Source organism: Heterodontus francisci, chromosome 5 (genome assembly GCF_036365525.1).
Source record: "Heterodontus francisci isolate sHetFra1 chromosome 5, sHetFra1.hap1, whole genome shotgun sequence".
Classification (NCBI taxonomy): domain Eukaryota; kingdom Metazoa; phylum Chordata; class Chondrichthyes; order Heterodontiformes; family Heterodontidae; genus Heterodontus; species Heterodontus francisci.
The window spans coordinates 66,116,061-66,140,924 of record NC_090375.1 but is presented as its reverse complement, the minus strand read 5'-3'; the positions used below and the strand labels follow the sequence as shown (position 1 = coordinate 66,140,924).

The 24,864-nt window shown below is 42.7% G+C and overlaps 2 protein-coding genes across 3 annotated transcripts in view; both read right to left on the bottom strand.

The window, feature by feature from the left end:
* ccne2 (cyclin E2) overlaps positions 1 to 24,864 on the bottom strand; it is a 266,305-nt gene that overhangs the window by 166,437 nt on the left and 75,004 nt on the right. The gene's annotated exons all lie outside the window — the stretch shown is intronic.
* The window catches only part of nagpa (N-acetylglucosamine-1-phosphodiester alpha-N-acetylglucosaminidase), a 154,808-nt gene continuing 140,722 nt past the window's right edge, over positions 10,779 to 24,864 (bottom strand). For both annotated transcript variants that reach the window (XM_068031564.1, XM_068031565.1), the window contains 2 exons: positions 16,544 to 16,625; positions 10,779 to 13,957 (listed from right to left, as the gene is read on the bottom strand). In XM_068031564.1, coding sequence (XP_067887665.1) covers positions 13,720 to 13,957; positions 16,544 to 16,625 — 320 coding nt within the window. In that variant the 3' untranslated portion in view covers positions 10,779 to 13,719. The remainder of the gene's footprint in view (positions 13,958 to 16,543; positions 16,626 to 24,864) is intronic.

Genomic DNA, 24,864 nt, shown 5'->3' with positions numbered 1-24,864 from the left:
GGGCCCACGAAACTACAGTGGCTGTACATGCTGGTATACAAAAGACCAAAGCCCACATAAGACAACAGTTTGACTAGCTAAAACTCCACAAAGATGTTGTGGAGTACTGCAGGAGTTGCTACATGGGCCAGGTTGAGGGGAAACTCCAACCTGCAGTGAAACCTGCACCCCTATGTCCGGTGTTAGGAGGACCCTCCAGCAGAGGGCTGGTGAACTGTAACGGACCCCTGCTGAGAGCAAAAGGGGACAGGCAGGCACAAGGCTGGCAAAAGGTTAGACAGGGAAGGGGAAAAAGTGACCAAGAAAGCAGATTAAAGGAAGTCCGTGAAGAATCCCAGATGAAAACCCATACTGCCAACCCCAAAAAATGTGAAAAGTTAGACCCCACATCCTCCTATGTAAATGCACTAGAAGCACCCCACCAGAGTTGCTAACAGCATTTACAGGAACCTGCAGAGACAAAGAAAGACCTCTAGGGGGCAGAGAAACTGTGAGAGTGATGCCTTGCCTAGTTGAAGTGCCACAGGGGAGCGCAGTAGAGTCTTCACAAATACCTGCAGGCAAGCGTGTCCTCTGGGACAAAGGGGAGATTAGCAAAGAATCCTCCCCACTGTCAGAAAAAAAGCGAACCACCCATCCCCTGACGTCAAAAGCCTTTGCTTGACTCAACAAAGCACTGAACGAGAGCTCAGGGTAGACCCGCCACTACTGACTCTTTTAAACAAAAAATTACTTCAGCAGGAACAAAGACCCTAGGCAGCCATGGAAATGGGCAAACAGAAGCAAAACTTCCCCCAAAAAAACACATGTTTATTGGGATGCCAAAAAGGGGCAATTAAAGCAGCACTGGCACCAAGAGAAGACAGGCTGTAGTAAGTTTTAGGATTTATGAATGAACGGAAATGAACGAGAGAAATGCATGTTTTTTTCTGTGTCTTACATTTCTCTCTCGACCCTTTTAATGAAATGCGCTTTTCTCAAATTGCATTTCATTCCTCTGGGTGTGGAGGTGCCGTGCTAGGCCCCACCTGCCTAGAATGAGGCACTTTAATTTTGTCATGAACATTGATTTTAAACTGTTACTGGAATGAGGGGAAGACTTGTTGAACAGATCAGCCGTGGCTGGAAAAGACATTTGCCAATTAACAGACAGTGTTTGGAAGGACAAAGCCTCCATTCCCTGACATTGAACCCACAATGGACTTTTGATCACCAGACATTGAAGGTGGGGGAGCTGGCATTCCAGATTGACTGCTAAGGTGGCCGAAAACACAATCGGACATGGTCAAACCAACTAGTCACATGACTAACCTGCTGGACAACTTGAGTTTTTTGCATTTGTACAAGCAGTTTGGGAAGAAAGCTGTTTGCTCCTGGACTGAGAAGATCTCTCCACTGTCTGCTCCCATCTCTTTCTCACAAGCCTCTGAATCCACTGAAGACAGATGAACCCCAAGACAGAAAAGTCTCTTACAGCGAACAAGGTTTAAGAAGAATACTGGACCCAACGAAAATCAAGATCTATCTACAATCAAGGACTCTACAGTGAACTCGCAGAACCTTACCAACAATTCTTCAGATATTGTCTCAAACTTTTCCATTTTATTTCTTCTGCTCTGTTCTGTCTCTATCTGCATGAGTGTATCGCGTATGCATGCTAGCGTGGGTGTGCCGTGAATCCGTAGGTGTCAACTGAATTAGAGTTTAAGTTTAATAAATTTCAACTTTTCTTCTTTAAACCTAAGAAAGCCTGTTTGTGCTGGTTTCTTTGCCTTATAATTGGAAAGCGGTGAACAAGGATTCACCAAGAGGGAACTAAAAACACGATGTGTTTAAAATTAAACCCAGTTACAGTAAGACCAGGTGAAGGCTGAAAGGGAACCCTAGACCTCTTTCTTACCTGGTTGTAACAACACACTGTCACAAATGGGAATATACGGGTGTCACAGCAATGTAAATACGTCTTTCACTATATGTTTTTCACCAACATACGTGTATTTCTCTCTGTGTGAATGATGTGTGCCAGCATGTAGCACCAATGTCACATCCCTTTGCACCGTTGGAGAGCCAAGGTTGTAATAACATCATTGCCATGCCACCATTACCATGAGTGTCTCCACAGATGCAGTGTCATGTACGTTGGCTCAGTCAGCTGCTGCTTGTAATGGTTTAGAACATAGAACATAGAACAGTACAGCACAGTACAGGCCCTTCGGCCCACAATGTTGTGCCGACCCTTTAGCCTACTCTAAGATCAAACTACCTACATACCCTTCATACTACTATCATCCATGTACCTATCCGAGAGTCGCTTAAATATCACTAATGTATCTGCTTCTAATACCACCGCTGGCCGTGCATTCCACGCACCCACCACTCTCTGTGTAAAGAACCTACCTCTGACATCTCCCCGAAACCTTCCTCCAATCACCTTAAAATTATGCCCCCTGGTGATAGCCCTTTCCACCCTGGGAAAAAGTCTCTGGCTATCCACTCTATCTATGCCTCTCATCATCTTGTACACCTCTATCCTATGGAGCAGAGAGCCTTTTTCTGATAAGGCACTGTCATACATCCCTATCTCACTGCCATCCCTGAGTGCAGAGCCTGGGTGCCATCTGCCCTCCCATGCGTCTTTCCTGTTGTAGGTCCTCAGCGTCCTCATTGTCCAAGGAGGAATCCATTTGACATCTCTCTTCATCATGCCAGGCCTGGCCCCTATTGGGTGCATAATTGTGCAGAGCACAGTGAGCAGCAAAGAAAGGAGCTGGCCTTTTCGGCCTGTAGTACAGGGCATCACCCTATCCATCCAGGCATTGGAAGTGCTCTTTCAGCATGCCGATCTCCTGCTCAATGGTCTCTCTGTAGTTCAGTGGCTGGCATTATATCTCTCCTCTGCAGCAGTGGTGGGGTTTCTCACTGGTGTCAGGAGCCATGTCTGCAAGGGATAGCCCTTGTCTCCAAGAAGCCACCCCTCCATCTGAGCCAGTTGTGAACAACAGTGGCAGCTGGGACTGGTGCAAGACCCAGGTGTCATGGCAGATGCCTGAGAAGCGGACACAGATTTGCATGAAGCATTTCCACTGATCACATACCAGCTTCATCTAGATTGAGAGGATTCCTTTAATGGTAATGTCTGCAGGTGGTAGCCTGGCAAGAGGCCTGATGGTCACATAGGTGCAGTCTATGAACATTAAAACCTATGGTTCTCTGGCAATGGTGCTGAAACCGATGGCCCTCTGGGCCTGGCTGTGAGAGTCCATCCTGAAGTTGACATACTCACTGGCCCTCTGGTGCAGGGTATTGGTGACCTCCCTGTTGCAGCAGTGCACTGCTGACTGTGTGAACCCATAAAGGTCTCTGGTGGGCTCCTAAAAAGCTGCATAGATGTCAAGCTTGAGAACCGCTGCCTCTGTGAGCACCGCAGCCATAGGATGTCCACTGAAGCCAATGGGCTGCAGGTCATCTTCGAGCAGGGCACAGAGATGTGTCACTACCCTCTCGATATGTGCAATCACCTCTGACACTGGTGCTCTGACATCCGATAGCATGTCACGTGGGGCCTGTAGTTGCATGGCGACCTTAAGGGCGAGCTCCCCTTGGGGGCTGCTTCTCATGACAGGGAGCATCTACGTGGACCGCACCTGCCTTTTGATTTTGGCTCCAGTGCATACGCATCCTCAGGAGTAGAGAATCACACAATGTAGGATGAGCCATACCTATTTCCAAGTGATAAATAAAGTTGAACCCTTCATTTATTTGAAGGTTCCTAACAGGGCAGGGATTGGTATTAATGGGTATATCAGGTGCTTTCATGGATCAACTATGTGGTGTGGCATGGCATTGCCCACCTTGGCCAACACTCAGAGTGGCACAGCATGACTACATCAAGATCCTACCAGCTACATCAATTGCCCCCACCATCCATATAACCTTAACGCTTCTGCCCTTTTTGGCACCGTCCCCACACACAGGGTGACGAGAGTGCCATTGCTTCTTCACAAACACCAACAAATGCAGAGCGTACACTGTTTACGGATGGAGGGTACACAGTACCGCCCTTCATGCCTGCAGAGCTCTCCCTCTAGTAATCACAGACCAGCTCCCTCCACTCTTTACGAATGCAGAGCTGAAACCCCTGTAATCCCCCTCTCCCTCCTCCCTTCCAGTATGCAGAGCGAGACCTCTGAATATCTGAATTTACCTCCAATGACCCCCTAGCTTTTCTGTTCGGGAACGGGACAGCACATGACGGCTGCCAGTTCAACATAAAATCCGGAAGTGTGCACGAGAGGCGGCGGGCTGCATAATCTGCAGAGGTAAGTACCGTTTTGAATGTGGTAATTGGGGTGTCGCCGCCGAGAGGCGGGGGGGCCGCTCCAAGGTCCCCCCACCGCCGGTAATATGCGGCAGCCCTTCTCAACGTCAGGGGTTGAGGCGGGCCTCTCCCCGCAGAATTTTACCGGCCCCCAAGCTGCGGCTCGCGGCGTTGAGGGGCCGGTAAAATTCAGCTCACTTATTTTCAGAGGTTGGAATGTCAGTTTTGGAGATAGAACAGTCTTTACTATTACTGTTGATTTTAGTGTACTGGGTTTTGGGGAGACCACATCTGGAGTACGGTGTGCAGTTTTGGTCTCTACATTTAAGAAAGGATATGCTTGCATTGGAGACAGTACAGCACAGGTTTACTAAATTGGTCCCTGGGATGAGGGGTTGCCCTATGATGAGAGGCTGAATAAATTGGGCCTATATTCTCTGGAGTTTAGATGAATGAAAGGCGATCTCATTGAAACATACAAGATTCTGAAGAAACTGGATAGGGTAGATGCAGAGAGATTGTTTCTGCTGGCCAGGGAATCTAAACCATGGGGACACAGTCTCAGGATAAGGGGCCTATCATTTAGGACTGAGATGAGGAGAAAGTACTTCACTCAGTTATTCAGAGGAAATAATTTGTGTTTTTAGTTGTTTGTTGTAAGTGGCAAAGGGAGGTGTTGCATCAATGCTGGACAAACAAGAACAGACATTTTTTGGCTACAGTTTCGATGTTAACAGCGCCATCCTGTGAAGGGAGTAAGTATAGCAAGTGACACTTCTGTGACCTAACGCCATTGAAATTAATATTGGGTGTCATGCAAGAGAAACTAAATTATGATCAATTGTCATAATGCTGAAAGAACACATGGATTTTATGATACATAATACTGTGATATACATGGATTTTCAGAAGGCCTTCATTAAGATGCCACACAAGAGATTCATCGTAAGTCAGGGCCCAGATAGCAGAACACATTGAAAGGTGGCAATTAAAACCAAAAGCAGAGGATAGGAATTAAAGCAAATTTCTCATACTGGCATAAAGGGTGCAGAGATGTCCGAGTAAATGAATAATTTAGACTCTGCTATTGGAGGTATGGTCTTGAAATTTGTAGACAATATTAAATTGAAGTATCAGAGTTGGAGGATAAATGGCAAATGACATTTGATGTAGTGTGAGGTGGTTCATTTTGGTAAGAGGAATAAGGAGGACATTTATTCTTTGGAAGGTTTTTTTATTTGGCTTGTGGAATGTGGGCGTTGCCAGCTAGGTCAGCAATTATTGCCATCCCGAATTGCCCTTAAGAAGGTAGTGGAGAGCTACCTTCTTGAACCGCTGCAATCTTTGCAGTGTAGGTTCACCAACAGTGCTGTTAGGAAGGGAGTTACAAGATTTTGACCCAGCAACAGTGAAGGGTAATATAGTTACAAGTCAGGATAGTGCATGGCTTGGAGGAGAACTTGCAGATGGTGGTGTTTCCATGCATCTGCTGCCCTTGTCCTTCTAGATGGTAGAGGTTGTGGGTTTCGAAGGTGCTGTCGAAGGAGCCTTGGTGAGTTGCTGCAGTGCATCTTGTATATGGTACACACTGCTGCCACTGTGCGCCAGTGGTGGAGAGTGAATGTTGAGGGTGGTGGTTGGGGTGCCAATCAAACAGGCTGCTTTTTCCTGGATGGTGTCAAGCTTCCTGAGTGTTGTTGGAATTGCACCCATCCAGGCAAATGGAAAGTATTCCATCACACTCCTGACTTGTGCTTTGTAGATGGTGGACAGGCATTGGGGAGTCAGGAGGTGAGTCACTCGCCACAGAATTCCTAGCCTCTGACCTGCTCTTGTAGACGCAGTATTTATGTGGCTCGTTCAGTTCAGTTTCTGGTCAATGGTAGCCCCCAGTATGTTGATAGTGGGGGATTCAGTGATGGTAATGCCATCGAACATTAAGGCGAGATGGTTAGATTCTCTCTTGTTTGGGATGGTCATTGCCTGTACTTGCACGCCGCAAATGTTACTTGCCACTTGTCAGCCCAAGCCTAAATGTTGTCCAGGTCTTGCTGCATATGGACATGGGCTGCTTCAGTATCTGAGGAGTCGTGAATTGTGAACATTGTGCAATCATCAGCGAACATCCTCACTTCTGACCTTATGATGGAGGGAAGGTGCAGCAACTGAAGATGGTTGGGTTGAGGATACTACCCGGAGGAAGCCCTGCAGTGATGTCCTGGGACTGAGATGACTTAACCAACAACCATCTTCCTTTGTGCTAGGTATGACTCCAACCAACGCGAGTTTTCCCCGATTCCCATCGACTCCAGTTTTGCTAGGGCTCCTTGATGCCATACTCTGTCAAATGCTGCCTTGATGTCACTCTCACCTCTGGACTTCATCTCTTTTGTCCATGTTTGAACCAAGGCTGTAATTAGGTCAGGAGTTGAGTGGCCCTAGCGGAACCCAAATTGAGCGTCAGTGAGCAGGCTATTGCTGAGCAAGTGCTGCTTGATAGCAGTCGATGACCTGTTCCATCACTTTGCTGATGATTGAGAGTAGATTGATAGGGCAGTAGTTAGCCGGGTTGGATTTGTCCCCATTTTTGTGGAGAGGACATACCCGGGCAATTTTCGACATTGCTGGGTAGATGCCAGCGTTGAGAAACTAAATGAGATAGAAGTGCAAAGTGAACTGGGAATGCAGATACATAAATTGCTAAAAGTAGAAACATATTGGTAAGGCCATGAAGAGATTAAATAAAGTACTGGGGTTCATTTCTAGAGGAATAGAATGCAAAAGTAGGAAGGTAATGCTTAATGTATATAGAACCTTGGTTACACCTCATTTGGAATACAGTGTTGGGCTCTGGTTTGCATACAACAAAAACAATATTGTAGAACTGGAGCAAGTGCAGAATAGATTTACAAGGGTGTTTTACAGAATTGAGAGGATGCAATTATAAGTAAAGGTTGAATAGATTAGGTTTTTTTTCCCCAATGGAACAAAGAACACGAAGAGGACATCTGATATGGGGTTTAAAAAAATTAAATTTGATAATGTGTGACGTTGAGAAACTGTTTCTACCTGTCGGTGAGTTGCAAGAATGTGAAACGTACTGCCACGTGGATTGGTTGAAGCAGATAGCATTGACACATTTAAAGGGAGGCTTGATGCATACATGTGGGAGAAAGAGAGAGATATAGGGAAGATACTCCTATGGAGCATAAAGAGCAACTTAGGCCAGTGGGTTGTTTCTGTGCTGTGGATTCAATGTAAAAACTTTTATTAAAACATGTTGAAAAGTAGTTTAACAGCAAATGGCTGCATTTTTGTCACACATGATTGTTTATTTTAGTAAATTATTTCTGAAGAGATTTAATACCTTATGCTCTAGGGACATCAGCTATTAATACACATTTAAAAAATATATATAAATTAGCAGGGTTGATTCCACTATTATGCACCTGTGTGGTGTTGCAGAATTTTGTCACATTGTGGCAGATATTATAATATTCAGGTAACTGAAATCCATGTTGGAAATTTGGGCACAGTGTGTGCGGTAATGTAAATGTACAGCATTCTCTGCTGAGACCAAAAGCAAATTGATAATAAATGCTGTTTAAGTTGATTGAGGTTCAGTGGGAGTTCCAGAAGAGATAATTGATAAGGAGCTGCCAGTGATGGTGGAATGAGAAAGAGCAGCCTGCTGCCAGAGAAGCAGGAGCTCGTCTGTGGATAAATGGAAGGCGAAAATTGCTGATAGGTTAGGGCAAGGCTATGGATAGATTAAAAAAAAAGACAAGGATCGTGAAGTTAATTTACTAGGGTACAAGGATGCAATGGTGCTTGGAAGGAATAGGACTGATGGGAGATGGTCTTCTCAATGGAGATTACAGAAAGAAATTCCATCCATGGAAACGTCACAAGTGTAATTCAAAGTACTTTATTTGTAGATTGAGGGGCTCATTTAGTGCAAAATTCTTTCAGCATGATCGCTCATTACATTTGAAACATAAATAAGGGAATAAAACCAAGAGCTACACATTCCTAACAATCAGTTTGTTAAGGCAAAGTCCCCACAACTTTATTTTTTTGATTTTATAGCTTAATGCACTGAAAATTAGATTGGAATTAAAAATAAATTGCTCCCATATAGTTCAGTTCATAAGAACATTAGAAATAGGAGCAGGAGTAGCCCTTATGGCCACTTCATCCTGTTCTGCCATTCAATATGATCATGGCTGATCTTTTACCTCAACTCCACTTTCCTGCCTGCTCCCCATATCCCTCGATTCCCTGAAAGACCAAAAATCTGTCCTTCTCAGCCTTGAATATACTCGACCATCCCTATGGGGTAGAGAATTCCAAAGATTCACAACACTCTGGGTGAAGAAATATCTCTTCATTTCAGTACTAAATGGCTGACCAGTTATCCTGAGACTGTGCTCCTATGCACATAACTGAACCATCCCAACTAAAAATTCTGGGTATGATTCCTGATCTGTACTGACCAAACCGTTTTCAGTTGTGGATTACAGATGGCCTCAGTGCCCCTTGCCGTGAAGGCAGAGTGCGAAGAGGGGGAAAAAAAAGCCACAGTTCCCATTTCTGTTTGAAGTAGGGGTCAAGCATAGCAAAGTGCCTCAATGTGGATGTTACCAAAGACAGAATCATGCTTGGCTCTGATACTCCCACATCTGCTGGCATTGGGGAGACAGGTGGTGAGTCACTTGCCACAGAATTCCTAGCCTCTGACCTGCTCTTGTAGCCACAGCATTTATGTGGCTCATTCAGTTCAGTTTCTGGTCAATGGTGACTCCCAGGATGTTGATAGTAGGGGATTCAGCGACGGTAATGCCACTGAACATCAAGGGGCGATGGTTAGATTCTCTATTGTTTGAGATGGTCATTGCCTGGTATTTGCATCCAGGCAAGTGGAAAGTAGCTCAGTGAGCAAAGGGGTGATGGGTGAATGAGACTTGGTGGGGGTTAGGACACAGGAAGCAGAGTTTTAGATGACTTCACGTTTACAGAGCCAAGCACAGACTGTCTAGGCTCACACATGAAAAATGCACACTGGGGAAGAAGTTCACTCATGTTAGTGTACCCCAGCATGACTTAGCACTGCGTGTAAGGAGGTTAGGGAGGGGACAGAGATGGAAAAAAAATTATAAGTTTTTAAAGTTAACTTTATAAGTGATGTCTTCGCTCCTGTTTATCTTACAAAGATCCTTTCAGAGAATAAGAGGTCATCATTCAACTCCACTCCTGACTCAGCTCATCTGCTGCTGAAATCCTCATGCATGCTTTTGTTACCTCTAGGCTTGAATAGTTCAATGCACTCTGGCTGGCCACTCATGTGATACCCTCTGTAAACTTGACATCATCTAAAACTCTGCTTCCTGTGTCCGAACTCGCACCAAGCCCCGTTCACCCTTCACCCCATTGCTCGCTGAGCTTCAGTGGCTCCCGATTAAGCGACATATCGATTTTAAAATTCTCATACTTTTCAAATGCCTCCAGGGCCTCGCCCCTCCCTATCTCTAATCTCTTCCAGCTGTACAACCCTCAGATATCTACACTCCAATGTTGGTCTCTTCCGCACCCCTGATTTTAATTGCTCCACCATTGGTAGTCATGTCTTTAGTTGCCAGTAATCTCCCTAGTTTATTTAGTTCTGCATTTAACATCCGCATCTCTTAATACATCAGGCAGACATCTTTGTCCACCATGCTGCTTTAGAGAAGTCTACGAATTACAGCAGAGTAGTTCTGAAATGATTTGCCGACCAATTTCCCCACAAAGAGATAACCATCTTCATTTTGTGCAAATATTTTCTCCTCCATGGTTTGTTCAGGAACAGGAACTCACCATGTGAGGAATGTGGGCACACTGTACTACCATTACATGGTGCAGAATACTAGAGGCATCATCTTGCTAGTTTAATCAAAATGTTTTAACAATACAAAATAGAATTTGTTAGATAGTACTGCCTTAACATACAAACAGAAAATACACTGATTAAATACTTCATGGCGATGTACTAATCAACAGCTAAAGTTTAACATCCTTTGTTTAATAAAATAAACATTGGTGTAAGATAGGGGTGTGTTTGTGATCTCATGATCCCAAAGGAAGAAATGCTCATTAGAAACTCATAATTCGAAATCATGAGCATGCAGCACCTATATCAACAACTTGCATTTACTGTATATATCTAATATTAAAAAAAATTCCAAGGAGCTTCACAGAGGCGTATGGGGAAAAAAATGGATGCTGAGCTAAAGTGAGGAGGGATGATCAACATAAAAGCAAAATACTGCGGATACTGGAAATTGGAAATAAAAACAAAGTGCTGGAAATACTGAGTGGGTCTGGCAGCATCTATGGCAAGAGAAGCAGAGTTAACATTTCAGGTCGGTGACCTTTCATCAGAACTGGCAAAGATTAGCCAGTGCTGATGAAAGGTCACCAACCTCATACGTCAACTCTGCTTCTCTTGCCACAGATGCTGCCAGACCTGCTGAGGGATGATGATTAACAACCTGGTCAAAATGGTGGATTTCATAGAAGAAATCAGGAGAGGGAATTTACATCCATTCCTTCTAAAAGATGAAAAAAAAATCACAGATTGTGCACCCATTATTTTCCAAGACGCAATCACTGCGATCAGATCACAGAATCACAGCTAGAATGTAAACGTTATCTCAACAGCCTCTACAAAAGTCTGCCAGAATTTAGTGCAAGAGTTTTATTTAGTAACATTTCAAAGACTAGACTTACATTTTTCAGACTGGAATGTAAACAATTTAAAAGTACAACTGAATTTGATAAATACCAGTTAAGAACAATACTAAAAAGTGCAATATGAAATTGATTGATATGATCAGAACTTTTCCCTTCATAATCAGATATATGGATAACTTATTTCCATACAATATGCATTGTAAATTTGACACTACATTCCAATATATACACACTGCCTGATTACAGTACAAAATTTATACACTCAGTGGAGAAAGAAACATTTGCAGCCAAAAAGGCTCCATGATTTTGGCTTAATCTCGATTAGAACAAAATTTTCAAGATGAGGGTCCTTGGTATCTGGAGAAAGGTAAAGTGGCATTTTAAGTATTTGCCTCCAATAATTCCCATTAGCCACAAAGTGGTAGGATCTGAAGTTGTGCCCACAACTTTGTGTTCAATTATTAATCTCAGGATGCCATCATAACAAAACACATTTCTTGTAAAATGACAGGCACATCACCTCAGCTAGCTCTCTCGTACTTCTAAATGATCATTTTCAAAGCAGAATTGATGGAATCTTGGGAACCAAATGTCATCCATTCCTGTAGTAAGGAATGATGCATATTATAGTAGTACATAATCAGTGGATAAAACTTTCTTTTTAAAAAAAAGCTGTATGCTTAAAATTAGATCCACTTGTGAAAACAGATTATACAATGGCAGATATTGATCTTATTGCACCCTTTCCCAATGTGTAGCCTAAGAATATTTAGTGCAAAGAATTTAATTCTACATTGAATTTGCAAAGCACAGTGAAAACATCTTTAGGCAGAATACAATTACTGCACTTTATTCATGCCATTCAGTGACATGCTTCTTGGGAGCTCTTGGGTAGGAACCAATTTGTCAATTTTAAGGTGCCTCAAACTGTTGGAAAAAAAATCAAGAAACTATCCATAAGTAAGGAAGTTTTAAAAAGATTTTTAAAAAAGTTACATGCATTAATATACATTTTAAAAGGAAACTGGAGGATAAAGCCTTAAAGAACCTTATCTTTATATTCCTTAAAATTTTGCATTCTTGTACCATCTAAATTTTGGGAATTAAATATCATAAAAAATACATGATTCGCAGTTGCACTATTAAGTCCATTGTTGAATATCATGTAATCCACTTAGCTGCACTCTTTAAATTAAGAAACCTTCCTGAAAGGACAAGACTCAAAGAGTAGGAAATTATCACAATTAAAAATGAAATAGAAGCATACATCAGGTTGCCAAGCTTGTGCTTTAAAAACTTGTAATTATTTTTTCTGGATTGGACACATGCTTCAAAATCAAATGTCTCAATGTACTGTTTTGCCCTCATTTATTCATGATATATTACTTTGGCTTGAATCAGTTCAACACATTGCATCAAGTGTCAGAAAGCACATCGGGTACATAAACCATAAATAAAAAGTGCTGCAAATTTAACACAACTGGACAAAAGGTTTAAAGAAAAGGTTCAAAAAATTGTGCAGAATGCATCAAATGTCACTATAAAACTCTTCTTTTCCTTAATCAAAAACGTCCCTGGAGTTCCTTCTGATTGTAGAGACACAACTCAAATAACATTTTCAGGACCTTTGTGAATCTATAAAATATTTGGTCAGATTGAGTTCAAACTTAATTTTAAACATCTGTAACACGTATACAGTAAATACACTCATTTGGGAATTTAGCCACTTTTTGTGAACAAATGCTGCTATGGAAATTACCACAGCTAGCAGCTTGGCAAGAATTGTATTAGAAATCAGCTAATGACGAATTTGAGCAAGAACCAAAATATATATTTAAATTCTGACCCTCAGATCAGAAGTCCAGTCCTGGATTTAACAGGCAGCAAATACCTTATAACTTTCTGAATACTTGCCTTTTATTAAGAACACAGGAACACGAGTAGGCCATTTAGCCCCTCAAGCCTATTCCGCCATTCAACAAGATCATGGCTGATCTGTGACCCAACTTCACATACCTACAATTTCCCCAGATCCCTTAATACCTTTTGTTCACAAAAATCTATCAAACTCGGATTTAAAATTAACAATTGATCTAGCATCAATTGCCACTTGCAGAAAAGAGTTCCAAACTTCTACCTTACTTTGAGTGTCTCCTGACTTTATCCCTGAAAGGCCTAACACTAATTTTTAAGCGATGTCCCCTTGTTCTAGATATCCCAACCAATAGAAACTGTTTCTATAACTGAATTAGTTCACTTTATTATCTTGAATACTTTGGTGAAATCACCCCTTATTCTTCTAAATTCCAGGGAAGCCTAGTTTGTGCGTTTATGCTGGTCACACTGAAAAAAAGGAGAATCAGGACATAGATGAAAGGATGTGTAAAAAAACTTATTACAGAAAATATTAAAGTCTCCAAATTTTGCTTTACGAATGGGAACTCTGCATGGATTCCAGTTTTTAGATGTTACTTAGTCACACACTTATATAGTAGTACATTTTTTCCACAGTGTTGCAATTCCTGAGGGTGATGTCTTGGTGACTATTGGCAGTAGGTACAGTTCACAAGAAACCAATCTAGGTACTCCCAAGTTCAAATTCAGTTGCTTTGCTAGAAGTAGAAGGTGACAGCAGTGAAGAACACATGGGTGTGGAACAACAAAAGTCGTTAATTAATAGTTTCTGAGCTCCAGTCTTCCTCAATTGATGCATTATTCTGTTTCAATGGGATAATTTCAGGCATGTCTGCACAAGTTAACTGCCCATTATATTCTTTCAATCGTTGATAGGAGTACTCACTGCAGAATCCAGAACAAACACTTTTTTGGCAAAATTGAAAAAGATTTCCTACTATGCTCAGTAGTAATAAGATGAGAAGGGTGATTGATATGATTAGCCAAGTCTTCCTGTCAAGTACAGAGAGAGAGATTATATTTTCCATTTTAACCCATTTTACCATTCCAAATTTTATTTTTCTTATTCACCACATACCTGGTGGCATTTCTTCATTACAACATAGAACAAGCAACTTTTAAATAGTACCTACATTACATTTTTGCAGAATACCTTAAAGCATGAGTGGTTGAAAGGAAATTTTAATTATTTTATAATGACCCTTTTGCTGTTTGAAAGAACACCAAAACAAGTTGAATAAACCATTTCAAGAAGAAGATAAACTTCTTTGAAGATCCAAAATGCTCTGAATTTCAGACCACTCACCAGATACTTCAATCAAGGGGATAGTTCTTGGCAGGCCTCATGAAAAATAGTAGGTAAATCAGTAACTGAAGGCCTCTGTGTTGAGTGATTGGGCGAAAGCACTCAGCTGAAAGAGGGATATTTTGCTAAATCACAAAGCCTGAGAATGGGCTTGTTTAACTGTTGTTGAGATGGTCATGAGATTTGTCCAATAATTTCTCTGCATTTGCAGCTGAAGTCATAAACTGATGCTAGTGATAACTAGCCACTCATCAAATAAGCAGCATTCTATTCTGGTAACTGCAAAGAGAAGGACCATCAGACAAAAATCTGAGGATTGTTGAAATGGTACTTGAAGCTTCTTTGGAGCAATCAAGAGCTACTGCAAAAGTAAATTACGATGCAGCTTATTCACAAGGTCAAAAGTATCATTAGGCAGATGAAGCAAGATCAACGGCTTGCATTCATCTGCAAAGGTACTCACTTTTCTGTTGGCTAAAGTTTGTCATCAGTCATCATCAACACAGGCTAATTTAATTTTTTTTAAAAAATGCATTCATGGGATGTGGGCATCGCTGGCCAGGCCAGCATTTATTGCCCATCCCTAATTGCCCTTAAGAAGGTGGTTGTGAGCTGCCTTCTTGAACTGCTGCAGCCCATGTGGGGTAGGTACACCCACAGTGCTGCTAGGAAGGGAGTTCCAGGATTTTGACACAGTGACAGTGAAGGAATGGCGATATAGTTCCAAGTCAGGATAGTGTGTGACTTGGAGGGGAACTTGCAGGTGGTGGTGTTCCCATGCATTTGCTGCCCTTGTCCTTCTAGTTGGTAGAGGTCACGGGTTTGGAAGGTGCTGTCTAAGGAGCCTTGGTGCGTTGCTGCAGTGCATCCTGTAGATGGTACACACTGCTGCCACTGTGCGTCGGTGGTGGAGGGAGTGAATGTTTGTGCATGGGGTGCCAATCAAGCAGGCTGCTTTGTCCTGATGGTGTCGAGCTTCTTGAGTGTTGTTGGAGCTGCACCCATCCAGGCAAGTGGAGAGTATTCCATCACACTCCTGACTTGTGCCTTGTAGATGATGGACAGGCTTTGGGGAGTCAGGAGGTGAGTTACTCACCGCAGGACTCCTAACCTCTGACCTGCTCTTGTAGCCACGTTATTTATATGGCTACTCCAGTTCAGTTTCTGGTCAATGGTAGCCCCTAGGATGTTGATAGTGGGGGATTCAGCGATGGTAATGCCATTGAATGTCAAGGGGAGATGGTTAGATTCTCTCTTGTTGGAGATGGTCATTGCCTGGCACTTGTGTGACGTGAATGTTACTTGCCACTTATCAGCCCAAGCCTGGATAATGAACCAGTTGAATGGAAGTGGACTCCATGCTGCATCTCTTAGCTAATGGTAGGGATGCAAGTGTTGACCAAATTCATTCCAAATTTATAACATTTAAGAATGAGAGTGGGGGACAATAAATGTCTTTGAGAATGGTGCTAAGAATCACTGATGCACTTCAGAGTTGTCCTTCTGAGGCTGAATAGAATTCTGTCCATTTACACTAAGTAAGCCTGGAAAATTACTGACGAATCTCACTGGTATCAGTAGCTGGTGATCCAAGTTTGTAACTAAGTCAATTCTATAATGGGATAAACCGGATACCTGAGCTAGGTAGGTCCATAGTTTTCCAGGGCATGGTGGGGGATTGACCTGCCAGTCTGGCTCACTGACCGGACCTGGAGAAGCAGATTTGTCATTGAGAGATGAGAATTATCCTATTTCGTTATAGTTAATCTAGTTAGCTAATGCTTTGACAGATAGGTTGACCTTAACTGGACAAGCAAAAGGAAGCTTACTAGAAGCCTTTGCTCTACCAAACCAGATTTAAGCTCTGGACTTAAATAAGTGAGATGTGACCCTACAGACAGAGAGAGATAGAGACAGAGTGTGCAGACCACAGTGGGCATTTCTTAGTAGCTTGGAGGCTCAAACATGGTCTCTATGTCAGATCAGATCAAATGTTTTGGTTGACCAAAGATACAAACAAACTAACTCAATTATAATGACTTATTTTATACTCTATGAATGAACCACGTTTAGTGGTGTGTTTGGGGACGATCAAATCCTCTTCCCTGACTACATTCTTCTCCATTTAGAAAGACTAGAATTGAGAAATAATAAAAATAAAAGGAAATCAGATTGTCCAGCTGGGGAGATGCATTTCAGTCAGACATTTGTTATTGCTGCAGGTGAATTTCAATTCAAATCTGTACATTATGAGACACAAAAAAAATACAAACTCTTTCAAGAAATTTGAATCCTTTTCAAAGCCATGTTGGTTCTTCCACATTTTAGACATCTGCGAAGTTAGGCACTGATGCACTGTAATATAAATGCAATAGACTTTGTTTCTAGGTTACTGTATACGTTTAAGCTGACAATTCAAAAAGCCCAAATCATTAACACAAAAAACTAACCTATGAAAAACATAACACAGTTATAGCTATTAATACATACAATACAAACTTATACATTTATTAAGTATCTACACCTGCACGCACTATTAACAAAGTTTGCTCCCCGTTGTCAGGTTTTTGTTACACTGTCAACTTTTTCTTTTAGAAATTGTATACAGATTTATAATGGAAACTTCCTATGTAAACATGTCACAATGTGATTATATTCTCTCATCAGTGGTGGCATTGATTTGCTTCAGTTTTGCACTGCCAGCTCCTCAGTCTTTAATGTAGAGGAACTCCTAAGCTCCAAAAAATTCTATTTCCCTGTTCCCAAAATTTCTGTAATTTTTGTTTATCTATATAAATAATATAAAATTGAAGTATTACATTCAACCCTTATGTTTTTGTATCACTTTAAAATTGGGAATAAATATGCACACTCTGAATTATTGTGAAAGATGCAAGCCCTTTCCTTTATTTTAGTTCAATAGGTACTCAGAGCTTCTAAAGAAATCTAGCCATGCACAGATTCATCAGTAGGTAATCTGCTCATCAACAAGAACTGAAAGGCAGAAGAGTGTATCCCTTCATCCTGTAAGGATTTTAAAGTTTTTTTTAAAACAAAAGATTGACTAAAACTGGGCATTGAATACTAAAAGCTTTTATTTCAGCATGCCTTTCTGTTATGAACTTCTCAAAAACAATAAAAGCCCTCAGTAGAACATAGAACATTAGAACATAGAACATTACAGCGCAGTACAGGCCCTTCAGCCCTCGATGTTGCGCCGACCTGTGAAACCATCTGACCTACACTATAGAACATAGAACATTACAGCGCAGTACTAACAACAATTTTTATTGTAGTTTCTTTGTTGATGTTTAGAAAGGAAAACCGAAGGTTAATCAGAGAACAAATTATCGTTGACAATTCAGATAAAATATCCATTTCTGAAGCATTTAAACAATGATGTTTCGAGTGTTTTGTGACAATTGTGTTTAGGGAAGACTGTACAAATCAGCAAATGCAGTAATAGTGCACTAAATTTTCTGTTACTACTCAAGAGTGCACATCTAGAAATTGTGCATCTCGAGCCGATGATCTTCCATCTTTCCACTTTAACACAGAAAATTTATGCCTAAATGCTTTAAGCTAGGAACTGCCCAACATTGGGAAGCCGTGATGGTGGGAGTTATGTTGATGTGATTAACTGAAGATGGGTTCTGAAGTCTGAAGGTGTACAGTGTGCATAATTTGAAGAGGTGCATCAGCACTTAAAATAGCCAAATGATAGAATTCATCTGTCAACTTCTCAAAAAAACTCTTATTTCAAAATTATTTGGAAATAATTTGCATTTATTTAGCATCTTGCACATCCTTAGAAGGCTCCAAAGTGTTTTACTGTCAATGGGCACTTTTGAAACATGGTCATTATTGTAGGCAATAGCAACAACTAATGTGCACAGAGCAAGATCCCACATTGAGCAATGAAATAAATGATCAGCTAACCTTTTAAATTTAACCAGGACATCAGGAGCCCAACATTGGCTGCGAATAGGAACAAATAGACCATTCAGCCCTTCAAGTCTGTTCCACCATTCAATTAGATTATAGCTGATATGTATTCTGTTTATTTACCATGGTTCATATCCCTCAACTAGAGCATCACTACCTGACCCGAACCTGACCAGACCCGACAACATGTGTCGGGTTCGGGTAGGGTCGGGTCTCTCTTCTGGGTCCAGCATTCGGGCTCGGGTCTGGTCAGGCCGGGTCGGACACAGTGCTGCCTTTTGCTCAGGGGGGGAAAAGCTTCAAAATTTGAACAGCCAGGACGTCAAGGCGGGAAACGTGCATACGGACTCTGCACTAGTCTGCAGTGAGCCAGTGAACGTCTCCATTCCATCCGAGGTAGAGCACAACCTCTTTGATATGATCAGCTTCATTCCAGTAGTCAGGTCGGGCGCGGGAAAAAAAAAATCAAAGGACCCAGGCAGAGTCGGATGTGGTCCGGTCGGGCCCGGGTCGGGTTTCAATTGCATACCCGAGCAGGCCTTTACCCTCAACAACTCATTTATATAGCAAAACATACCAAAGCACTTCACAGGAGTTTTATTAAACAAAATCTAACACTGTGCCACATAAGGGGATATTGGGGCAGATGACCAAAAATTTGGTCAAAGAGTTAGATTTTAAGAGGTGTTTTAAAGGAGGAAAGAGGGGCAGAGAGGCAACCTGACCAGAATTAGAGGAGTGCAGATGCCTCAAAATGTTGTGTCGCTGCAGAAGATTACAGAGATAGGGAGGGGAGAGGCCATGGAGTGGGTATTACTGAATGAGTAATCCAGAAATCTGGACCAATGATCTGGAGACATGTGTTCAAATCCCACCACAATAGCTGGGGAATTTACATACAAACTAGGAGCAGGAGTAGGCTATTCGGCCCCTCGAGCCTGTTTCGCCATTCCATAAGTTTATGGCTGAGCTGTTTGTGGACTCAACTCCACTTTCCTGCCTACCCGCGATACCCTTGGACTCCATTGTTTGTCAAGAATCTGTCTACCCTTGCCTTAAGAACAATGACCCTGCCTCCACCACTCTGTGGGGAAAAGAGTTCCACAGACTCACGACCCTCAGAAAAAAATAATTTCTCATCTCTGTCTTAAATGGGAGACCTCTTATTTTTAAACCGTGCCCCCTTGTTTTAGTATCACCCACAAAGGGAAACATCCTTCCAACATCCACCCTGTCAATTCCCCTCAGGAGAGGGCGGCACAGTGGCGCAGTGGTTAGCACCGCAGCCTCACAGCTCCAGGGACCCGGGTTCGATTCCGGGTACTGCCCGTGTGGAGTTTGCAAGTTCTCCCTGTGTCTGCGTGGGTTTTCTCCGGGTGCTCCGGTTTCCTCCCACAAGCCAAAAGACTTGCAGGTTGATAGGTAAATTGGCCATTATAAATTGTCACTAGTATAGTTAGGTGGTAGGGAAATATAGGGACAGGTGGGGATGTTTGGTAGGAATATGGGATTAGTGTAGGATTAGTATAAATGGGTGGTTGATGTTCGGCACAGACTCGGTGGGCCGAAGGGCCTGTTTCAGTGCTGTATCTCTAATCTAATCTAATCTTATATGTTTCAATAAGATCACCTCTCATCCTTCTAAACTCCAATGAATACAGACACAATCTGTCCAACCTTTCCTCATAAGATAACCCTCTCATCCCAGGAATCTATTGACTGAACCTTCTCTGAACTGCTTCAAATGAAATTATATCCTTAAGTAGAGATAAAAACTGTACACAATACTCTAGATGTGGTCTCACCAATGCCTTAAAGAACAGCAGCAAAACATCTCTACTTTTATATTCCATTCCCCTTGCAATAAACAACAACATTGCATTTGCTTTCTTAATCACTTGCTGTATTCAATTAATTAAATAAAATCTGGAATAAAAAGCTAGTATCAGTAATGGTGACCATGAAACTACTGGATTATTGTAAAAACCCATCTGGTTTCACTAATGTTCTTTAGGAAAGGAAATCTGTTGTCCTTACCCACATGGGCGACTTATCAAGAAAGCAAATGCACATGGGATACAAGGTAACTTGATAAGGTGGATTCAAAACTGGCTTAGCTGTGGGAGACAGAGAGTGATGACAGACGGCTGTTTTAGTGACTGGAAGCCAGTGTCCAGTGGCGTACCACAGGGATCTGTGCTGGGTCCCCTATTGTTTGTCATTTATATAAACGACATAGATGACTATGTGGGGGGTAGGATCAGTAAGTTCGCTGATGACACAAAGATTGGCCGAGTGGTTAACAGTGAGATGGAGTGTCTTAGGTTACAGGAAGATATAGACGGGATGGTCAAATGGGCAGAAAAGTGGCAGATGGAATCTAACATTGAAAAGTGTGAGGTGATACACTTTGGAAGGAGTAATGTGACACGGAAGTATTCAATGAATGGCCTGACACTGGGAAGTTCCGAGGAACAAAGGGACCTTGGCGTGTTTGTCCCTGAAGGCAGAAGGGCAGGTTAATAGGGTGGTGAAAAAGGCATATGGGACACTTGCCTTTATCAATCGAGGCATAGATTACAAAAGCAGGGAGGTCATGTTGGAGTTGCATAGAACTTTGGCAAGGTCACAGCTGGAGTACTGTGTGCAACTCTGGTTGCCACATTATAGGAAGGATGTGATTGCATTGGAGGTGGTGCAGAGGCGATTTACCAGGATGTTGCCTGGGATGGAACATTTAAGCTTTGAAGAGAGGTTGGATAGGCTTGGGTTGTTTTCGCTGGAGCAGAGAAGACTGAGGGGTGACCTGATCGAGGTGTACAAGATTATGAGGGGCATGGACAGGGAGCAGCTGTTTCCCTTAGTTGAAGGGTCAGTTACGAGGGGTCACAAGTTTAAGGTGAGGAGCGGGAGGTTTAAGGGGGATTTGAGGAAGAACTTTTTTACCCAGAGGGTGGTGACGGCCTGGAATGCCCTGCCTGGGAGGGTGGTAGAGGCGTGTTGCCTCACATCCTTTAAAAAGTACCTGGATGAGCACTTGGCTGGTCATAACATTCAAGGCTATGAGCCAAGTGCTGGCAAATGTGATTAGGTAGACAGGTCAGGTGTCTTTAATGCATCGGTGCAGACTCAATGGGCCTCTTCTGCACTGTATTATTCTGTGATTCTGTGATACCCAGTCTGGGCCAATGTGATTGCAGAACCACAGCAATGTGGTTGAGTCTTAACTGCTCTCTGAAATGGCCTAACAAGCCATTCAGTTGTATTCAAGAAGGCAGCTCACTACCCTCAAGGACAATGATGGGAAATAAATGCTAGCCTTGCCAGCGACGCCCACCACTGAATATAAAATAAATTTGAAAATAAGGTTAGAATTTTAAAATCGAGGTGTTATTTAACTGGAAGCCAACATAGGTCAGCGAGCACACGATTGGTGACCTCAAGTTTATGGAGGGTAGAATATGAGAGACTAGCCAGAAGTGCATTGAAATAGCCATAGAATGGTTACAGCACAGGAGGCTGCCATTCGGCCCATCAAGACTGTGCCAGCTCTCCAGAACAGCACCTCACCTCACCTAGTCCCACTCCCCCACCTTTTCCTTGTAGCCCAGCAAATGTTTTCCCTTCAGATAATTAACCAGTTCTCTTTTGAAGGCCTTGATTGAATTTGCCTCCACCACACTCTCAGGAAGTGCATTCCAGATCCTAATCTCGCCGTGCGTAAAAAAGTTGTTCCTGATGTTGCCATTGCTTCTTTTGGCAATCTGTGTCCTCTGGTTCTGGATCCTTCTGTCAACAAGAACAGTTTCTCCCTATCTGCTCTGTCCAGACCCATGATTTTGAACACCTCTACCAAATCTCCTCTTAATCTCTTCTCCAAGGTGAGCAGCCCCCATTTCCCCAACCTATCCACGTAACCGAAGTTCCTCATCCCTGGAACCATTCTTGTGAATTTTTTCTGCAACCTCTCCAATGCCTTAACATCCTTCCTAAAGTGTGGTGCTCAGAACTGGACACAATACTCCAGTTGAGGCTGAACCTGTGTTTTATACAGGTTTATCAGAACTTCCTTGTTCTTGTATTCTATGCCCCGATTTATAAAGCCAAGTCTAGAGGTAATAAAAGCATGGCTGAGGCGTGGGCTGAGTAGGGTGATGTAACAGAGCTGGAAATAGGCAGTCTTAGTAATGATGCTGTCATGCAGGCTCTCACCTGCCAAAAATGAGGCATATTAATTTCACCACAAAGGCATTAAATTTCAAATTGTTGCTGGGAAGAGAAGGCCTGTTACAAGTACTGCCAGACCTTGGCTGGAAAAAAGCCATGTGCTTGAAAGGACAAAGGGACGATTCCCTGTTCCAATTTAACCCACAATGGACCTTTGATCACTAGGTATTGTGTGTAGAGGAGACATTCCAGGGTCTGCTAGGACAAGACAATCCACAAAGCCAGAAGTAGTTATACCAGCTGGTCACATGACTAACTGACTTTTGCAGAGTTTTTTTTTTAAAAACATGCCACAGTTTGAACTGACAGGCAACAGAAAGCAGTTTGTTTCTGGACTGAAGACGACCTCCTGTCTGTCTGCTCCCATCTTTCTCGCAAGCCTCTGAATCCATTGCAGACACATGAACCTCAAGAGAGAAGTCACCTACAGCTAACAACGTTTAAGAAGAATACTGGGCCCCAACGAAAAGCAAGATCTACCTACAATCGAAGAACCATAACAACAACTTCAGATATTGACTCAAACTTTTCCACTTTATTTTTCTTCTGCTCTTTTCTGTCTCTATTTGCATATGTGTATCGCATATGCATGCTAGCGTGAGCACATCGTGATTCCATAGACGTCAACCAAATTACAGTTTAAGTTTGATAAATTTCAATCTTTCTTCTTTAAACCTAAGAAAGCCTGTTTGTGCTAGTTTCTTTGCCTTATAATTGGAAAGCTGTGAACAAGGATTCACCCAGGGGGAGCTAAAAACAGTGTGTTTAAAATTAAACCCTGTTATAGTAAGACCAGGTGAAGACTGAAAGGGAACCCTAGACCTCTTTCTCACCTGGTCGTAACAGTCCGGTATCTGGTTGGAAGCTCATCTCGGGGTCAAATAAGACAGAGGCTGCTGAACACTCTGGTCCAGCCTCAGATCTGTTACCAGAGAGTGCTGGAGGTGGTAACTAGGGAATGGAGTTTGTGATGGGGACTGAAGTCAATGGCTTAAGTCTTCCTAATATTTAGTTGGAGGCAATTTCTGCTCATCTATTTCTGGATGTCGGACAAGCAGGCTGACAATTTACAGACTGTGCAGGGATCAAGAGAGGTGGTGGTGAGGAACAGCTGGGTGTCATCAGCTGGAAACTGACACTTTTTGTCACAGCATGCAGATGAGAAATAGGAGGCAGCCAAGAATAAATCCTTGGGGGGGACATCAGAAATAATGGAAAGAGAAGTCATTGCAGGTAATTCTCTGATAAAATAGTTAAGAATGGGACCAGGCAAGTGCAGGTCCACTGAGCTGGATGACGGGTCATGGAGGATGAGGAGGGATAATTTACCTTTATCACAGTCATATAGGATGTCATTTGTGACTTTGACAAAAACTGTTTCAGTACTGTGGCTGGGTAGAAACCCAATTGGAGCGATTCAAACATGGAGTTCTGGGAAAGATGGGCACGGATTTAGGAGGCAGTAACGCGTTCAAGAACATTGGAGGGGAAAGGACAGTTGGACTTCAGAGGGTAATGTTACGACCAGGTGAGAAAGGGGTCTATGGCCGCCCTCTCAGCCTTTTCCAGGTTTGGCCGTAACAGGGTGTAATTTTTAAAACACTGTGTTTCAGCTTCCCCTCAGTGAGTCCTTGCTCACTGCTCTCTAATTGTAATGGCAAAGAAATCAACCAGACAGGTTTTCTCAGATTTAAACAAGAAAGGTGTAAGTTTATTAACCTCAAAACTTTAATTCAGTTAAAACTACTAGAAATACACGACACGACGACGCTAGCATGCATATGCAATAAACACTCACACAAATAGAGACAGAAAAGGAGAAAGAATCAAAGGAGAAAAGGTTTGAAGCAATAGCTGGAATTCAGTTACTGGCTTTGGGTTTGATGTAAAGTCTTTGATTGCAGTTAAGCCATGCAGTTCTTGTCGGGGCCCCGTGCACACTTTCAAAATTGTTTCGATTGCCTTCTGTCTTGAGGCTTGAGCTACTTCCGTGGGTCCCTAGCCCTTTGCTTGAGAGAGAGAGACAGACAGACTGAGGCAGACAGACAGAGAGAGTGAGAGACTGAGGCAGACAGACAGAGAGAGTGAGAGACAGAGAGAGAGAGAGAGACAGACAGACAGACAAAAAGAGAGGGACAGACAGACAGAGAGAGAGAGACACACACAGACAAAAAGAGAGGGACAGACAGACAGAGAGAGAGAGAGAGGGACAGACAGACAGAGAGAGAGAGAGAGGGACAGACAGACAGAGAGAGAGAGAGAGGGACAGACAGACAGAGAGAGAGAGAGAGGGACAGACAGACAGAGAGAGAGAGAGAGGGACAGACAGACAGAGAGAGAGAGAGAGGGACAGACAGACAGAGAGAGAGAGACAGAGAGAAAGAGAGAGAGACAAAGAGAAAGAGAGAGACAGCTCGAGAGC